Source organism: Microcebus murinus, chromosome 1, assembly GCF_040939455.1.
Source record: "Microcebus murinus isolate Inina chromosome 1, M.murinus_Inina_mat1.0, whole genome shotgun sequence".
Lineage (NCBI taxonomy): Eukaryota > Metazoa > Chordata > Mammalia > Primates > Cheirogaleidae > Microcebus > Microcebus murinus.
In genome coordinates, this window is record NC_134104.1 from 52,386,446 (window position 1) to 52,406,680 (window position 20,235).

Consider the following 20,235-nt stretch of genomic DNA (forward strand, 5'->3'; position numbering starts at 1 on the left):
AAAGTTCCATGGAGGGTGAGTTTGACTTAATCCTCCAGGAGCCTGGAGACAGTGTAAGTCGTAACTCAGCTTCACGGCAATCAGGTCAAAGGCACTGGAGTACCTTCAGTCATCCCGTGAGCGCGGCCCCAGGGACACGTAAACGCCCCGTCACCTCTGGCTCTCTGAGGGAGTAGGCACAGGCCTTGGGCAGCCTGACAGATGTCTTCTGACAAGGAGGCGCAGGTGCCAAGCTGTGCAGTGAAGGCACACCCAGAGGAAGTCTGTGTGCAAATGATAAGGTTGGGTGACCCGGTTTGCCCAGGACCATTTATATCTAAACCCCAAAGTTACACATCCTGGAAACCCCCTCAGTCCCGGGGAAATGGAACAGTCGGTCACTCTAGAAAGGGACCCCAGGGGACAAGGCAGAGCCTGGTAGTATCTCCTATGGTAGATGCGTGAACATCTCCAAGCTGGAGTGAGGGGGGTCCACAGGACCCCCAGGGGTTGGGCCAGGGGTGCTGGAGGTCAATAAGCAGCCACGGTCTCCTGCAGTGATAAGAGCCTGTGATCTGTGGTAAGGACGTGTGGTTTCACACTGTTTCACACACTGCAGCGGAGGATAATCCGAGGAGGGAAATGTCATTTTATTTGGCGATTAGAGGCACAGGTGAGGGAGGAGGGCAGAACACACTGGTACAACCAAGGGCTGGGTGGGGATATGAGACTCAGCTCCGGGTACGTGGGCACAGCGTCCTCCGCAGGCGAGGACGTGAAAGGCACTAGAGATCGGCTGACAGCTGGGAGCTAGAGGAAGGATGGGGGGCAGAGAGAGATGAATTTATTGTTAGGATTTTTTAAAAGGAATTTCTGTGTTTCAAAGTGATCCCTTTTGGATGTTTCCTATGAAAAACGGGTTCATGGATCAAAATGGAAGCAAAAGGTAGTTCAGGGATGGTGAGGACGATGGTGTTAGAAGAAGGAAGGAATGGAGCCCCAGCCACCTCCAACACAAGCAGAGAAGCTTTCATTTACGTTCAGGTTCATGTAACTAACAGGATGGGAATTTGAAATTGATTCACAGGAATCAGAACTCTTCAGCGAGAGAAGGCAAAAGTAATGGAGAGATTCCATTCAGGTTTATAGATTGATGGATGGTTTGAGGACAACAAACACTAATATGTTCATTTCATCTGAGAATGTTAGGTGAAAGGGACATTTTGAAGTCAAGAAAGAAATTTCCATAGGATTACAAAAAGAGGAATACTATTTTATTTAAATTCCACAAGTAAATATTTGGAAAAGGCTAGACTAACAGGGCATTGTATTTTGTCTTATTTAAATATTTAAGAATTATAGAAGTCTATGCAGTGAAACGCTGCCCTCTTGTACGTGTCGTACATTTACTCAGTTCCTGCTTCTACCGGTAAAAATCACTATTAGGGGCTTCTTGTGTGTCTTCTCAAAGACTTTTAGAAATGCACATACAAGCAAATATGAATACACTCCTTGAAGGCAGGCGTTCCACCTACTTCCTTCACTGCCATATCCCTAGTAGCTGGAACTGTTCCTGGGACATAGAAACTGTTCAATAAATACATGCTAAATAATTGAAAATATTCACCCCCACAGTTTCTAAATGATTAGTACCATCCTTTATACATTTGCATGTATATTGTTCTATTTATTTACCAATATATCTTTGAGATCTTTCCTTGTTGATATATACAGATTTTCCTCATCCTTTTTTTTTTTTAGAGCTGAGTTATATTCCATTGAATGGACATACCAAAGTGTATTCAACCAGTCTCCTATTCATGGCTGATTACTTAGCTTGTTGACGAGTGTTTTGCTATTACAAACATCACTGCAATGAATGATCTTGTGGCATCTTTGTATTTGTAGGATACACTCCCCAGAAGTGTAGCACCATTTTTTTAAGAAGTCATGTCCTTCACAAATGTCTCAGATAACAGTGACAGAATTCTTGATCAGATGGACCACTGATCTACCCAGCGTGACACTTCTTATGGTCTTTCCAGTGGTCACTGGCATGAATGATGCCAAGTGTCTTTGGTCTGCTTTTTTAAAAAGTGCAGAGAGATTTTGCAGAAAGAGAGATAGTGAGAAGTGTTGGAAGCAATGAAATCGTCACACGGGTGCTCAAGATGATGCTGAATGACTAGAGCAGAATCAGATCTCTTGTGTGGCCACCGCTTAGATCTGGAAGCTGGCTATTTTCACTGTGAGGTTGAGGTTTTAATTGCCATTGTAATAATACAAATCTGTGTTTTCAATATTTTTCTAAGGACAGTTGAGTACCCAGGCCCATGCGTAATGACTTCTCTGTCGATCTCGCTTCATCACAGCCTTTCATTTTCATCATAGCCCCAGGGCTTCGATCTTATTATTTTTGGTCAGACTCTGACACTGGGGACACCAGGCTGAAACGATGGCATCTCAGTTGGTTTATCTCAGTGCTGTTTCTTACAGGGGAGGGCGAAGCTGAATCTGACATGGCAGATGGTGCTAAAAGCAAACAGTCTCCTAATCCTGAACCCAGACACATGGGGCTATCCTTTCTTACACAGCCTATTTCCTTCCATCTGAAATGGGAAGATAATGATACATGCCCCTCAATGGTGAATGTTAATGAGGTATGCTTCAAAATGCAGTCTGAGCTCTCCAGGCCTGAGGTCGTTGATAAAAATTGGGTTTTAGAATTAGTGAGATAAAGGAGCACATTCAAACCATGACCATTTCTCATTATAGACTACCACGACAACTGCTTTAAGCCTCTAAGTCCAATACAATACCTGGGTACTAGCACTAGTGTGCAAACGTATCTTTAATATTCTGCTTTACCTTCTTATGTACTAACTGCCAAAGACTGTCGGTAGTTTATTCACTCTGAAGATAGACTTTAAATGTTCACCTGATTCTATTGGAGGCGTCAGTCTCAGAAAGAGCCCTGGGCTGCCAGCTGAGAGGTCTCCTCCTCTCTGGCTCCACCTCAACCACCTGAGAGGCCTGGACCAGGTCACTTTACCTGAGCCTCAGTTTCCTTTTTGTTAAATTAGGGTAATGACTTCTGCCACACACACCTCTGTGGATGAATGGGACATTTCAGTGAGAATGGCTGTACGAGCTTGTTCAGTAGAATACAGTCTGTTAAATATTAATATTATTTTTATTGTCTACACAGGGTACCTTCTCAAGTTGTAAAGAGATGTTGAGAAACAAGGCTAGCATACTCTAGGCCAGTGCTTCCCATCTTTGCCTAAACTACAGACCAGTAACATCTAAATTTTCTACTGTGATATATCAAAATCATGGAGGCCTATCTATGTGTAAAATATGTATAAAGAATATATGTAAAATATGCATATATGTAAAATATGCATATATATGATACAATATATAGGTATATCAATACTTCATTAACAGCAACAACAACAAAAATCTTTTCAGCCACTCACATTGAACGGGTCCATGAGGGGAGTGGTCTTCTGTCTCCTGGAAGAGTCAGAAAATGTCAAAGGGACCCCATGTCAAACTCAGAGCTCTGACATCATGTGTTCCACCCCTGGGAACAGTCCTATGTTCTTTGGGTGGCCTTAGGAACCTGGTACAGAGTTTATTCCAGGAGCTCTAGGGACTCAATGAGAAGAAAACAACCTGGTGATCTTCTTCTTCTTTTCTTTTTCTTTCTGAAAGTGGATGGCTAAACAGAGGCTGGTGATATTGGCAGCCATGGTGATAATTGAAGTCTAGCAGGCAATGAGAATTCACTAGATTACACTGAAAAACCTTTTGAACTAAGCAGATAATACTAATACAGAAGAGTGCATCAGGGAGATAAGAATTCTTATAATCCAGTGTCATCACATTTAAGATGGCCTCATTTCAGGAAGACAAGAGGGAGTGGTGAGGACTGAGGTACAGTGGGGAGCATTACTCTGCTTAATCTGATTGTTGTGGTGGGAAATGCAGGCTTTGTGCTATGGCATCTTTTGATTTTTATGAGGTCTGCAATCTGGATTTTTATGCAAAATTCTCCTTTTTTGAATGTTGATGTGTGTATACATGTATTCATACCTTTACAACTACAGATCATCATATAAGACAAACTAGAGTGGTTTCCTTGGGCACCTTTGGATCTCTGGTGGTACCAGGCCAGGAGGCCAGATGTGATCTTAGCCTAGCATTGCAGAAACATCATCATGGCTCCTGCCTCCCCTGTGCTCTCCTAGTGCTCAGCCCGACCTCCAGGGTGGAGGTAGAGAGGCTACTGGGGCCAAGATGCCAAAATTTGTCACCTTGCTAGGGCTGGCAGTTGAGGAATGCTTTAGAACTGTTTGAGGTTCCACACTTGGTTTGTCAAACATCATGGGTCTCCCGGGTCACAAGAGAGTTAACGTGCATAATGGAACTATGCTTTGGAAGCCACGTGAGCATGTTACAGGAAAGGAGGGTCCATGAAGTGGAACTAATGGTGGCCCTATAATCATAAACACCTGCTACTTCTAATAGGGGGGAAAGGTAACAGGCCAATGATTACAGCCTTTGCACTTGTAAAATGCAGGACTGAAGTATTAACATAATAGCTAAGCAACAGAACTCTTCTAAGGTGATTCCAGGGAACTGGTTTGCTCCAGAATTGGAAGGATAAGCAGTACCAAATGGTTCATTGTCTTGCTGCTTTCTACTCCCTGGAATTTCTGAAATGCTAAGCAACAGGCAAGAAAGTGTCAGGCAGAGCACAGACTACAACTATGAATTTGGAGAAGGTACTTTTTTCAGCTGATTATTTCAAGTTTCTCACCCATGCAAGGGTATATCCAAAGAACACTTTTTCAATACACTGCGAAAGCTGATTTGGAAACCAAAGGCTTGATTATTTCCTGTTCTCTCACTGTTAAGCCTGTGTGTGGAAACCAACCACACCCTGCTTAATCAAACCTGATTCTGTTTTGATGGCAAGATCAAAGGACTAGTACACTAAGTCCTGGAACCCCGGGGAAGGGGGAGGGTGGGCAGTGATGCTGGTGAGAACGAACACACATTGAGCACCGAATAGGTGCAGCTGCCTATGTTATCCCATTTAATCCCCACAACTTCCCCATGAAAGAGGCTTCATTACCTTCATTTTACAGTAAAGGGAGTTTCCTTTTTGAAGGTTTGTTCCAATCACAAATCAAAACTAAAATTAAGTGGGATACATAGGAAATGAGAAAAGAGGGGAAAGGGAACATTAGAAGCTACATTCTCCTCACTTGCCTTTAACTTACCTGAGGAATCTGCCTTAGTTTCCTTAGTCTGACCAGTCTTTGAGGGTAAGCATTTACAACCCTTGGTCCTTTTCTCAGCCTCTGTTTCCAAATGGTCTTACCGACTCCAGGCTGGAGGCACAGCCTCCAGGTAGCCGACTCCCATCTCAGCTCTGATTCTGTCCTGAGTTCCAGAACGCGCCAGCCCTTGCCCGCTCCCAGCCAGCCGCCGAGCCCACGAGTGAGTGGGACTCAACTGCTCATGGCCAACTGGTGTGTGCTGGGCCAGTCACTCCAGCCTTTCCAGAATCCCAGAGAGATTAGGACCAAATAGCATCTGCTTCAACCAAGAGGTCAGGATTAACACTGAAGGTAGCCCTTTTGGATCAGCAGCACCTTTTGCTGAGTGGTTTCTGAGAGCCACACAGAGTTTTCTGGTGTCCTGGACATTTTGGATTCCCTCCAAAAGGGGGAATCCTATCCAGTATCCCCACCTACTTGCCAGTTCCTTACCAGCCCCAGGCCCTGGGAAGACATTACTCTCATTCCCTATGGCCTGGCATTACCTAAAGTTTAGAATCTAGTGTTACACCAGCTCTGCTCTGATCCCTGGCTTGCTGCTCCTGGGTGGAAACTCTAGGGCTGCCACTTCCTGATTCTGAACTGGACAAATCATGCCATGCCTGGATGGACTTGGCTTTTGCCCTATCAATCTCCTCTGAGGAAATAGGAGCTTGGTCCATTTTCTCACATTTTGTTTTGGTTTCTGATCAGGTTTCCCCCACCCCACCCCCTGCCTCTCATTACAAGATATCCCATACCAACTCTAGACCCATGGTATTTGCAGCTGGCTATCTGAGCGTATCGACGTGGATGTTTCTGACATGCTTCACATTCAACAAGGTTCAAATCCAGGAGGGTCTCCCTCCTTACCTGGAATTTGAATCTTTTTCTGTTAACATTATGTAAAAAGGGTCAGTGGCAGTAGACACTGAATAGTGTAGTAGTCATCCATAGCTTGCTGTTTTGCCAGGATTCCTCTCGAAAAATCATGATTGGCATCCTCCTCCCTCCCTCCCCTCCCCACATCTCTCTGCCCTTTTTGTGTGGGAAGAATTTCTAGTTTTGCCACTAACTAGGTGACTCTGGTCAAATTTTTTCTTCAAGCTGTTGTGATGATTTAATGCACATGTAAAATTCCATGCAAAATAGTAGCTGCTCCATAAAGGGTAATTATAATTTTAAAAAAATTTACATAATGCCCAATTCTACTTACTATTGTCTTCATATCAAGCTTCAAAAAGAAAACCCTTTACTCCCTTTACTGTATCATTACGTTTCTCAAATCGAAGGTTGTATGGCACGGCAGGTTCACATTTAAGTCCACTCTTGTGTGGCCTCAGGCATATTACTTAGCTTCTCTGGATCTCAGTTTTTCTGTCTAGGAAATGGAAATAATTCCAGTTGCAAAATAAAATGTGATTATTTAGATAAGCATAAGCAAGTGCCTGGCGCACAGATCATTGATGCTATCTTGTGCCTTTGCTCATGTAAGTTCCTCTTCCTGCTGCTGCTCCTCTGTTCCATTTTGAAAACTTCTGAAAGACCTAGTTCAACATATTTCCTCAAAAAACTGTGTTCTACTACACATAGCTCTATTATCATATTTTGTTATCTTATGCCCATATGCTTTGCCCACTTTTCCTGCTTGACCTCCTAGCCTGGCATTTGCAACCCTTCACTGTCTTTCTTTTCCTCCCAGTCTTCCTCTAATACTTCCCCTCTACTACCTGATCCCTTGAGGCCCTTCCAGGGCCAGGACTTTGGCTGTGTCTTTCCCTCTGCCCGGAATGGCCCTTCCCATTTTTCTTTGCTATTGGAATCTAATTCATCCTTTAAGCACCAACTCTGTAAGGCTTTCTTGTTTCCTCCCAGTTAGAATTACTTCTTCACCCCAACTTCAATAATATTTTGTTTATGTCTCCAACTTACCATTATAACATTTTAATCATGTACACATCTTTCCCATTAGACTATGAGTTCTTGGAGGGAAGGACTGACTATGCCTTATGCATTTTTGTTTCCCTCAGCACCTGTTACTGTGTTCAAAATGTGATAGCTATCCATCAAATGTTTGCTGTATTTGCGCTACATAGGTGTACTAAGTAGCACCTGTTTAATCCAAGAGGCCAGAAATATGACCAGAAGTGGCACTGCCGGGTCAGCAGCGTCCCCTATAATGCTTGTGGGCTGCTGGATGTTTTCCAAGGGCAAAATGAATAGATGGCCTAAAATTTATCACAATCACTATCTGAAACAAAATACCCAGTCATGAGTACAAGTATAGGCTATCATTTAATGATGAACGAAGTCCAGGAAGCATAAGGCAAATCAGATCATCTGCAAGGCAAATAGGTCAGTAAAACCAAGAAAAACCTAATAAACTCTGGCTATGATTTTAAGACCCTGTGTATTATGTAGAATCCTTATTTGAATTTATGGTTGTAGAAAACTGGCCAGTTTCATTTTCAGCATGGTCAGGTCAGGGATATTTCCTGTTATCAATAGAAAGCTGCTACACAATTAAATGGATCAATGATGCAGTGAGCTGAATTAGTTTTTTTATGGTCATATAATTGGACTAGTTGTGCATTCTACATTATTTCAGTTGTACAAACATGAGATTTGAATCTATAGTGTAGGAAGAAGCCTGCGCTGTTTTAGCCTATTGATTTGAGAAGCAGTAAAAAGGAATTGGTGATAGGAAGCCAGTAAAGGAATATCAATAAAATTGTGCAGGGGATGTGCATTTGACACACTGAGTGGCTTTATGTAGACTTAATGATTTTTGAGAACAATTTACAAATCTGGTCTAATTCAATTAGTGCTGTAATAATCTACCTTAAAATATGGTAGAACATTCTGTTGTATATTTACTGTATTTGGTTCTGGTCTGTGGAACAATTTAACACTTGTTATCAGTGGCATGCTGATAAATTGGCTCTCTTTTGGTGTGTTTTTGTTTTTTAAAGTCCTAATCTGAGGTGTTTTCCTATTTCCATGGTGTAAAGACAGTACTCTCATCACAGGCTGGTTTTAAGATACCAACAGTTTAACAAATGGCTCTGCAAGTTTCTATCTGACAACCTGCTCTTTGGAGATGGTCAGACCTGACTTCAGCACACTGTTGTAAGTTATCATAAACAGTGAAGAGAGCCCAGTAAATATTTTAAATCATGAGATTTTAGGACTGAAAGCACTCAGAATATTCTAGTCCTGCACTTACCCTTGCCGAAGAAAAGATTACACCGAGGATAAGTGATATCCTAAGAGTCTTGCAGAAGGTGACTGTGATATTGTGGTAGAATAAATACGTATTTGGTCTTTGTCTTCAGTTCCTGGCCCAGAGCTCTGAAAACCCTTGTAATTTCCTTAGTGATAGGGATGAGAGGAGGATCTGTTCTTATTCATAATAAGCCCCTTTCATCATACCTGAGTCTCTTGGAGGGTAAAGGCTGGTTGCCAGAGGAACCAACCATGTGATTAGAAAGAATTTCAGCCCCACCCTCTGACCTCCAGGGAGGGAAGAGGGGCTGGAGCTTGAGTACAATCATCAATGGCAAATGATATAATCAATCATGGCTGTGTAATGGAACCTCCATAAAAACTCTAAATGAAGATTAGAATTAAGGGATTAGAATTAAGGTGGCTGGACTCCTGGCACAGTATTCTTTCTATACACAAGCCTTTACATAGGGAGTGTGTGTGTGGGGGGGAAGTCACTGGACATGAATAGAAACGGCTTCCAGGTTGGTGAACCCACGGAGGTGCTGGGACACTGGCCTGCCTGAAGAGGGTGTAGAAGCTGCACACTCTTCCCGTCCCTCACCCTATGTATTGTACCTTTCATCTGGCTGTTTACCTGTATCCTTATGGTAACCATAAGTAAATGGTTTCTCTGAGTTCTGTGAGGTGTTATAGCAAATGATCAAACCTGAGGAGGAGGTCGAGGGAATCTCAAATTTACAGCCGGTTGTCCAGTGTGTGGAAGGCCCAGAGTCGTGATTGGGGTCTGGAGCGGGGCAGTCTTGTGTGGCTGAGCCTCTCACATGTGGGGTCTGTGCCAATTCTGAGTATTTAGTATCAGAATTGAATTGTTGTACACATAGTTGGTATCCGAAGAATTAGAGAATTGGTTGTTGGTGTGAAAAACCAACAACCTTCTACCAGCAAATTTGGGATTAGAATTAAGGTATCTGGACTCCTGGTGCAGTATTCTATGTGCAAGCCTTTACATAGGGAGTAGGGGAAAAATGTCTTTGGACATAAACAGAACCATGACTGTATAATCTTGCTTTGGGATACAGATGGAAAGGATGGTGACAGACGGGAGTTGTGGATACGAACTTCTAAAGGGGCTGCTCCAAACCACACTGAAAACCATTTGGGAATCTGTGTAGTTTGTTACCTTGCTTTATAAATGTGCAGGCTGCTTAATCTTTGTGGGCTTTGGTTTTCTGATTTTTTAAGTGACAGTTTTTGATATTATTATGTCTCAAACTCCAGTATGTATCAAGTCGTCTAGGGTACTTATTAAAAATCCCCCCAGGTAGGGCTAACATTAAGGTAATCCATAAGCAATACTTTAAGAGGTCCTCTTTAAAGACCTTTTCAGATCCTGTTTACTCATAGCCAGGGAAAATTTCTAGATTTTTTTTTTTTTTTTTTTTGGCTCCCTAAAGCAGTTTTTAGATTAGCTGCATCAAGGTCACCCGAGGAGCTTTTTACAATTTCTGATCCTACCCTTAGTCCCACCCAAGTCTATGAAATAAGAATTGAGGGGCAGGGGGCTGAGAAATTTTATATAAGGGACTTGAGCACACTCAGATTTTGGTATCCTTGGGATAGGGGCTTCCTGGAATCAATCCTTCATGGATACTAGGGAATAATTATATGTTTGTAAAAAATAAGGGAACTACATTCACTGCTTACAGATTCACAATGTAGACTGAAAATCCTGAAGAAAATGAAATCTGACATTTCTCAAACTTCTGATTACAAAACTTTTTGTTTTGTGTAAAACTCATGGGAAATGTTGACCTAGATAAATTAGAGGGAAGTAGAAAAATATATCCTTAGAGTTCTCAAAAAGTTGCACAACTTGGCCTGTGAGTCAATGCTTATAAAATTATAAGTTTAAATTTTGTTCAATGGGCCACAGAATTTTATTGGGGAGGTCATACTATTTCAACAAGTTGATTAGCTATTTGATTCTGAGAGAGGCTAATTTCTATACAGAACATATCATCTTTGTATTTTTAAACTTCATTATTTTGAAATAATTTCATACTTATAGAAAAGTTAAAAAAATTCCAATGGATTTCAGTATAGCCTTCTCCCAGATTACCAAAATGTTAATAATTTACCACATTTTCTTTATCATTCTCCCCCTCTCTTTGTATGTGTGAATACACACACACACACACACACTCACACACACATTTTTTTCCTGAATCATTTGAGAGTAAGCTGCTGACATGATACCCTTTAGAACAAAATACTTTCATTGTTAAAAAGCAAGGATATTCTTTCATGTAACTAAAGCACAAATATAAAAATCAAGAAATTAATGCTATTTTCCAATCTATAGACTACATATAAATTTTCCTTGTTGTGTCAACAATGTCCTTTAAAACTATATAAATATTATTATTATTTTTGCCTGGCCCAGGTCCCATCTGGAATTCCTTGTTGCATTTAGTTGTCTGTGCATTTAGTCTCCATTACTCTGGAAGAGTTCTTTAGTACTTATTTTTCATGACCTTATCATTTTTGAAGAATATAAGCCATTTTGTACAAATCCTTCAATTTGGATTCATCTGATGTTTCATGATTAGATTCAGGTTATTCATTTTCAGCAGGAATCAGGTAATTGTGTGCCCTTTGCAGAAAGCATTTGATGTCTATTTTTCCCATTATTGGTGATGTTAACTTTGATCACTTAAAGTGGTGTCTGCTAGGTTTTTCTACTGTAAAGTTATAATTTTTTCCTTTGTGGAGTATTTCACATACATTGAAATTATGTATTATAAATATCCTGTTTCTCATTAAACTTTCACCTATTTTTAGAATCCATTCATAATTCTTGCCTAAAACAATTACTACAATACTATGATAGTTGCCAGGTGGTGATTTTTTAATCTGGTATTGCTTCTACATGAGCTGTCATTCTATTGTAAGGAAGACCTTTATCATCCCCCTGTTTATTCATTCATTCATTTATATCTGTATGGCTCATGGTTTCTTATTCTATGGATTATAATTCATTATTGTGATGATTCACTTTGATGCTCAAATAGCCCCAGATTGGCTGACGGGATACCCCTCAATCAGGCTTGTCCTTTAGCCATTTCCCCATCTTTCTTTGAGTAGTTCCTTATTTCCTGGCAAAACAAGAAAATTTAGGCTCATCTTGTGCTTTCCCTGCCCCAAAACAGGAATCAGCCATTTTTCTAAAAAATTTGTATTTTTTTAAAGTAGAGCATTTAGACACCAAGATCTGAATGCTAGGTTATGTACACAGTTGTTGGGCTGTCACTGCTTCTAGGCTCTCTCAGAGGACAGAACTAGGAAATATATGTATGTATGTGTGTGTGTTTATTTCTACATTTATAAATATTTCTATGTTTATATTAACCCATACATATTTTTAAAACCCCGTGAATTCATATTAATGCTTCCAATTCCAATCTAATACCATAGCAAAAAAATCATAATTTTTAGTTACTATCTTGAAACTATACCAAGCACACAGGGTCAAAGTCATTACATTCTTCATGCTATAGAATAGGAGTTAGAAGATACTGTGGAACTGTATAATGCCAGTAATCTACTCATCTACATACTAAAAAAATTAACTGGCCACTTTCTATGTACTAGGTATTTGGTTAAGAATATGGAAATAAAAAAGATTTTGTTCTATCCTCAAGCAGCAGAATAAATTAGGGAGGCACCTATCTTTAGCTGCCTCTGGGCACAAAAGCACTTGTGATCACTGCAGAGGTGGATGGAGCAAAGTGAAGGCCTGTGTCAACAGTACATGTGGTGACAGCAGCAGCATCTACAGAAAGTATGAGTTACATACATTGCCTTATGCAAGGACCACTAAGAAAAATGAGCTGCTAGGCAGGAGCTTGACATAGGTAATAATTAATGAAACTTCTTTGAAAGTAAGAATTTTTAATTACTTTATTAAACATTATATTCAATGTAAAGGCTTTAACCATCATAATCACCATGATACAATTTATGTGTGTATATATGTAAAAAATACCCATTGAACATGCTTTAAGAAGTGTAGTGTGTGTTTTTAAATCTCTGCAACATGAAATAGAATATGATATAAAAAATCAACTAATCAGAAGCAAGAAAACAGTATGTTTTAATAAGAGCCGATAGCTGATTCTGGAATAATTGTCGCATGCATGTCCCTGGTCATGTTGGACTTCTCCTTCAGTTTTGACTGGAGTAACGTGTGTTCCACAACACCGGTTCTAATGTCCATCTGAATAATTTCTTGCTTCAGTTTTGTTAAGCTCTGTTTAATCTTCACCAAAGGAGCTACAGAATGAAAATAACATGGAATCAAAATGTTCATTGGAGTAGCAGTATATTACAGAATTGCATGACATTTTCCTCACTTTGTCTTAAGCCAAAAACGGTTAAAAACACAGCCAACAACTTACTGACATTCACATAGTTTTGGCTGTGGCATTTTAAGCACCTGAGATTTTTAGGATGGAAAATGATGCAGTATTTGATGTACTAAGGCTAAAAGTTCTTCCTTTTATAGGGGAAGAGTTGATAAACGGGTGTTTAGAATGTGTTCAAGATGATTTTATGGGCTAGTATATGTGTCTGTAGGAAAAGTGGATACAAAGGGGGAAAGGGGGAACAGAGAATTACCTTTGAAATATAGATAATGGGCCCATTTAAAACATATTGGCAAAAAAGCCCTACATATCCCCTTTTGTAAGATCACTCATTATATTTTATTAGAACTCCAGAAAATCTTTCTGGGACATAGAAAAGGCTTAGACAATCACCACTGGCCCATGTGAAAGTAACCAGCTCACAATGGATGATGATTATGGAGGATTATTAATTCTTCTCTATTTGACCTCTGCCCAGTCAAGTCTACTGGGGAGGGGAAAACAAAACAAAGGTCACCACATCCCTGCGTTAGTGTTATTTGGGCACATACTTAGTGCCCTTTCATATTTAAAATGGAAAAATGAAGCTAATTTTAGATAACAGAATAAAATATTATTTTTTAAATTGGCGTAGCAAAGCACACATTTAAATATTTCCCCACTCTATTTTGAATCAATACAGTTTGAATTAAAAAAAACCTGTAAATTACAGTAAAAAAAAATTTACTCTTCTCAGCTGATTTACAAGGAAAACAGTATACTGATTATCACACATTATATTTTTTACCATGTACCTCTCTTCAAACAAGTAACAAATAATTCATTTTAAAATGTAAAGTTCCTATTTATTAGTACTATTTTGTGTAAACAGGTTTCTTGAAGAGCTATTTTTCTCTTGCTTACTTTTTGTCTTCAAAATGAGTGTGTACTCACCACCATCAGTCATGCTGCTGCCCTTTTCTTCCATTTCTTGTTTTACCTTTTCTAATTCTTCTGTAACCTTTCATTAAGAAAAAAGTTTTTATAAGCACTGACTATTAATAAACTTTCAAAATTTTTGAATGATGTATTGAGAAAATTTAACCTAGATATTAGACATAAATAAAGGGGAATAAAGATATTAGGAATATTCTGGACATAATTCAAATAGTAAGATAAAATATGCAGTTATACAAAGCTTTTCATCTTCTGAGAATGCCCCCAATGCTAAACTTCACCAAATTCCTTTCACATTAGATTTCTCAGGTTGTGACATAACAGAACAAAAACAATCAAAATTGTTTCAGGCACAAGGCACTCAAATCTTGCAATTATCTCATAGCATCCACTGTGTCGTTCTCTAACGATTAGTTATTAATTAAAATGGTATAAACATCCTAAGAGATTTTGCATTTCTAAAGGTTTTCTAGATACTTTCTTACTATTATATTATAGTTCTATAAGAGTCTATGTCACCTTTTCTCTATAGAACACTAAAAAAAAAGTTTATATCACATGGCTACATATAAAAATGTTCTACTGCTTTATTCAAACCACGAACTTTTCCAAAGTCCAAGAGACATACTATGTTGTCATACTGGTTCTTACCTACACTCTATGTCAAGATTATACTACTATAGACTCTATTATTAGCAAAAATCCACAACCAGCATTAATATAGGTAGAAAATAGCATCTTTAAAAAATCAAAAAATTTTATATGATCTAGAACTAAGCTATAATTATTGTAACTTAGTAGGCTTTATTTTTATCATACTGGTGAGTAAAACCTTCCCTGGGAAGAAAATGCTCATCCAAGTAAAGCAAATTAATTTTTTTTTAGGCACCTGAAACGTTACAAATGGGGATAACTATCTACTCCAAAAGAACTAAATGGTTCCCTGGACTCCCTTCAAGTGTTAATTTACCTAACATAAGTGAGCACTTTGCTTCTACATACCGTTTTATTTGCCTAGAAGCACCACAGGATTACAGTCTAAATATTTCTAATGTTATATATTTAGTATTTTAAAATAACTATTTATTCCTCAAATAATCTCTATAAAAGAAGCTTAATGCTTTCCTATCAAAACAGGAAAGTTTGTGACAATTATACTGGATTGTAGCCAAAGATCATCTTAGATTTTAGTCCCAAATTGCTACTGACCTTGTTTGAAGGCTTTTTACACCTCAGCCCTTCGGAGAAAAATCAGAATATATATCAGGTCTTACCTCTCTTGCAAGATCATGAAAATAAATGCAAAAATATATGGAAATATTCTACAAGTTCTCAGAAGGGGGAGGTTATAAGAGAAATATTTTAAGGCCAGGCGTGGTGGCTCATGCCTGTAATCCTAGTCCTCTGGGCTGGCGAGGCAGGAGGATCGCTTGAGGTCAGGAGTTCAAGACCAGCCTGAGCAAGAGTGAGTGAGACTCTACTATCTCTACTAAAAATAGAAAAATTAGCTGGCTATGGTGGCTCATGCCTGTAGTCCCAGCTACTCAGGAGGCTGAGGCAGGAGGATTGCTTGAACACTTTCTTAATTGCGGACAGAGAAATACCCAATATCACACATAAGTCACCAACAACAATCATTAAAAATAAACTTTATATCTTGCAGACTAACATTAAAATTTGTTATAGATTCCCTAAGCCAGTGCTTTACTTACTATTCACTATATTAATTATAATTATTATGTAAAAAAATAAAGATTAAGGAAGGTTATAAGTGTGCTAATATTATAAGCAGGTTTTATGTTGAATTTAATACAGCAACTTCAGGCATCTTATGGAAACAAGAAATGTATGAATAAATAATTGACTCATAGATAAGAAAATTAAGGATTTTCTCCTAAAGCAAATGATTTAAGGGCACAGGAAACAATTGAAATAAGCAGTATTAGACCATCTGCCAGCTCTGAAGGGCCAGGGCCCAGCAGACAGGGGAGAAGCAAGGCAAGAGCAGGGGTGTGCACCTCCGACAGCAGTCTGGTCCTTTCAGTTACTCCTCCGTTTCCCTGCTGGTATCGCTCCTTTGCCTGAGGGGAAAGACATTTTGTTTAATGACAAATTCAAAACAGAAGCAGATTACTTAAATATGACCTCTTTGTGTTTATAATTTTTGCATATCATTTTATGTCAACCCCTCTTCTGGTTTGTGAATACATTTATGAAAGTGACATTTAACTGCAGCTATTTTATGTCCCTATTAGGCACCATGTATTTAACTAAGGCACTACAAAATGATGAACTACCTTAACCTTCATAACTGACTATGTAAGTCGCATGGGCATGGTTCACAATAAAAACTGTCCTCAGTCATCCCTAAACAGTTTAGGAGAGTGGCTCTTGGTCAACCTAATTTGCATGCTATGCAGAGAAAATCAGTTCTAAAAAAAGAAAAAATCAATCAAAGTAGAGTATCAGGCTCAGCAATTAATAAGGATTAACAAGCAGTATGACAGTACAATCAACTGGAATATGTTCTTGGAAATGAACAATTACTTAATATTAATGTTAGACATATATGGTGGTTTTAATCAGATAGTTTTATAGCATTTTTAAATTTAAAAAACCATGAATAAATGTGTATATGAGGGAATAAACAAATAATATAATAAAAAAGTAAAGATTACTTTCTTCTGAAAGTACAGAAGTATCTCAAATTTATTTATACTTTTTTCTCCTTCTAACTTTGCCTACTGGAAGAAAAAAAATATGCCTTCAACTGATGTTTGCAAGTGTTCTTACTGGTCTTTACCATCAGGAAATAGGGAACATGAATCCCAAAGGAAAGCCTTTAGATCCCTAACCCTGGGATAAAGAACTGGTACTTTCAAAGCCTAGTGGTTTTATTTTATTTGAATGAAAAATTTGACTCATTTCATTAATTAAATTGCTTGTCTCTGAATGTGTCTTGCTTTCATGTTCCAGAAACAAAATCAGGTGTCCTGACACTTTGCTCTTATTCTCAGTGATGTTCCCCAACAGTATATACCTTCATTCACTTAAATTAAATGAAAAAGAGTATTTAAAGACTTCTAGTAGATAACAATTTCTATTACATTTAAAATGGAGATAAGTTTACTTGCCTCGCTTAGCTTCCTAAAGTGGGCAGAGAATCGATATGTTGTTTATGAAAAGCATCTCATGATTCTCAAATGAAAATTGTTGTGTCAAGTTTAGGGTGTAGGGTCATTAATTAGAATAAATCCATGAAAATCATTCTTGAATTACCTCACTCAGCTGGGCTTGAGCTGCACGATATTCTTGAACCAAGTGCTCAAGCTGATTGTTGATGTACTTTTCTCGGCTGCCGATCTTTTCCAGAGTCCTACTGATTTCATTATGGAGTTTGTCCAAAAATCCCTAAAAATTCCATAGGATTTTAGTAGATAAAAGAACTCACAAATAAATGTCTCAAAAACAGTTAAAAATGTGTTAACTCTCTCTCAATCCATTCTACAAATGATCAACTGAATGAGATAAAGAAGGTAGTTTGAAATTTTCAATAGCAAAAAATGTCTGTGTTGAGAAATATTTTAAAGCCATGCGTGGTGGCTCATGCCTTGTAATCCTAGCCATCTGGGAGGCTGAGGCTGGAGGATTGCTTGAGGTCAGAAGTTCAAGACCAGCCTGAGCAAGGGTGAGACTCTAACTATCTCTACTAAAAATAGAAAAATTAGCTAGCTATGGTGGCACATGCCTATAGTCCCTGCTACGCAGGAGGCTGAGGCAGAAGAATTGCTTGAACCTAGGAGTTCAAAGTTGCTGTGAGCTAGGCTAATGCCATGGCACTCTAGCCCAGACAACAGAGCAAGACTCTGTCTCAAAAAAAAAAAAAAAAAAAAAAAAAAAGAGAAAGATATTTTATTCATGCTTTATAGAAAATTCAAATAAAAATGTACCTGGTGGTATTGTTCAATTTATTAGTCATTATGCATACCTAAAATTTATGTGATTGTAATTAGTTTTATATATAGTTTACAAAGTACATAGGGAATAACATGAACTTCTTATAGCACAATTCAAAGATGACTGGAATATCTCAGTTGAAAGCAGATCCCTAAACCTACAGCCCCAGCCTGGGACCCAAAACTTTTCCCCTCTTCCTTTCCGTCTTTGTGGCATCCTCCAAAAATCCCTATTTCTGGCAGGGCAGCAAACCTGGGGAAGCTGTAGGTCTGGGCATTGCTGGCTGGTTCTCTCATCCCTTGGGATTCAGAGAGGAAAAGAATAATGAAATGTTTCTCATACACACACACACACACACACACACACACACACAGCTTTTATATAAGGTAGCTTTCTTTAGTTGGTTTAAGTGTTAGAGCTGTTGAAATGTAATATGGTACATTCAATTAGTAAGTTCCTGAAAGGCAAGAATTGCATCTTTTTAAATTTCATGTTCTCCCATAATACATATTCTATGGATGAGTAAATATATATTGTTTTATCTGAGGTAATTCACATACCTTGGTCTCCTTTAGAGCAGATTCAATTCCACTTTTGTGCTGGTGCATTTGGTCAACATGGATTCTCCAATCCTACAGGCATAAGAGCATATAGGAACAAAGTAAAAAATACTACATTTCCTTCTTTTGTCTACTTTTTGTGAAGTTATGTCCTTTATTTTAATTACTTTGGTTGCTGCCCTATTGCAGGTAGGAGAGTCCTATGTATAGCTTGCAATCAGATTATAAAGAAATATGTGTAGAGCATTTTAGGATAAAAGGTTCTAAATAAATGTAAATTATTTTATGTGTTCACAGAGTTATGTCTGACAATTTGAATATAAATTATTCCTGCACTGCTGGTGGTTAATATTTATGACTACCCATCAAAATGAGAAAAAATTCTAATTACTAAAAAAGAAATACTTGTTTAAGCAGTAACAATTATGTTTGCCAGAAGCAACTCTGAACTCAAACATCATATATCAAAGATTAGTTTGTCCCTTAGAAATTAAAATTGGGCCTTCTTCTTCTTGTTCTGAGTCTCTTTTTTAACAAAGCAAATCTATAATGATTACTGGAGTTCATATATTTTGAAACATTGTCTACTACTGCTAGACTGATCTGAATTAGTATGCATATTTGAAATCTACACCAACATGTTAATTTTCTACAAGATATATTCAAAATATTCCAGTTTATATTACTACAAAGTAATAATTTTAGAAGACTTGAGAAATACACATCAGAAGAGAAAAATATGGTAAGTTGAAGTAAGTGATGGAATTAGGACATTTCTTAATTGCTCATATCTGTTTGTATACTCAAATGCTCCACTGTGCTATCTACACTATTTTGTGAAGAGAAAATATTTTGTGAGTAGTCCCATTCTACCTATTTCTTAACTTTAAAATGGACCAGTGCCTACAGTATAAAAAAAAATCCTAAATAATATATTAAAGCTACAAAGAACCTCAAAAAGCATCTAGTCTCACCCTTATAATTTTACAGATTGGCAGAGGCCTAGGCGACAGAAGCAGGTACACCCAAGGCCACAGAGGTAGTAGTGTACTTGCATCAGAAGCCAAATGTATTAATTCTCACACAACACATACTGGCAGTTCAGAGTTAAGAAAAGGGACAACTGATTGCTTGACACTAATGAGGGTGCTAGAGCAGAAAGCAAATTAGTACTTGCTTTTAACCTTAAGATTATTTTTCTCTCTCATGAGCAAAAAATATTTCAAAATTTAACAATCATCTAGTACAATGTTTTCATTTTACAGTTGAATGGATGTTCACCACCTGTGACTATGAGTAGAAAGATCTGGCAAAGGAACAAGGGCCCCCTAACTTGGCTAGCCAACACTGAAATGGGAAGGAGGAACAAGTAGCTGGCCACCTGCAACTGGACCAAATATGGTTAAGTCTCAAAATGGAAACCTATTTAAGCCCAAGTAAGCATCTTTATGAAAGAAAATGAACCTAACAAGTATCATAATATTATTAAAATTTTGAAAAAGTTTTCATACTGTGTGGTTCCAAAAAGAATTTTAGATGGCTTAATAAATACCAGGCTCAAGTATTTATATGTCTTCCCTGTCTTCCTAACAGCCTCTGTTTCTGTCTTTGCCTCTGTTTCTCTCCATATACATGTATATAGAAAGACCCACACATATACATACACACACACATATACATATATAGTTTTTTTATCTATTGTAATGGATGTGTTTAAAATAGTTTTTGTTCTGCTATTTCTACCCAGCATTATTTATAAATATATTTTTGGTATGTAACAACATTCAAAATATTTTGAGAGAAGTAACCATTCTGGAC

The 20,235-nt window shown here is 38.2% G+C and overlaps 2 protein-coding genes across 4 annotated transcripts in view; one reads left to right on the top strand and one right to left on the bottom strand.

Annotated features, from left to right (window-relative positions):
• The first annotated feature begins 412 nt into the window (after window positions 1-412).
• Window positions 413-20,235, top strand: part of HHLA2 (HHLA2 member of B7 family) — a 187,829-nt gene continuing 168,006 nt past the window's right edge. Inside the window, exons 1-2 of one of the 3 annotated variants that reach the window (XR_012918842.1) lie at window positions 413-559; window positions 19,683-19,853. The gene's annotated coding sequence lies outside the window, so the exon portion shown is untranslated. The other 2 variants (XR_012918844.1, XM_076001285.1) reach the window with 2 other exon arrangements.
• Window positions 12,472-20,235, bottom strand: part of IFT57 (intraflagellar transport 57) — a 56,486-nt gene continuing 48,722 nt past the window's right edge. Inside the window, exons 7-11 of the mRNA XM_012777196.2 lie at window positions 18,418-18,489; window positions 17,180-17,311; window positions 15,919-15,981; window positions 13,898-13,964; window positions 12,472-12,872 (exon numbers count right to left, since the gene is read on the bottom strand). Of these exons, the coding sequence (XP_012632650.1) occupies window positions 12,694-12,872; window positions 13,898-13,964; window positions 15,919-15,981; window positions 17,180-17,311; window positions 18,418-18,489 (513 nt within the window). The 3' untranslated portion in view covers window positions 12,472-12,693. The remainder of the gene's footprint in view (window positions 12,873-13,897; window positions 13,965-15,918; window positions 15,982-17,179; window positions 17,312-18,417; window positions 18,490-20,235) is intronic.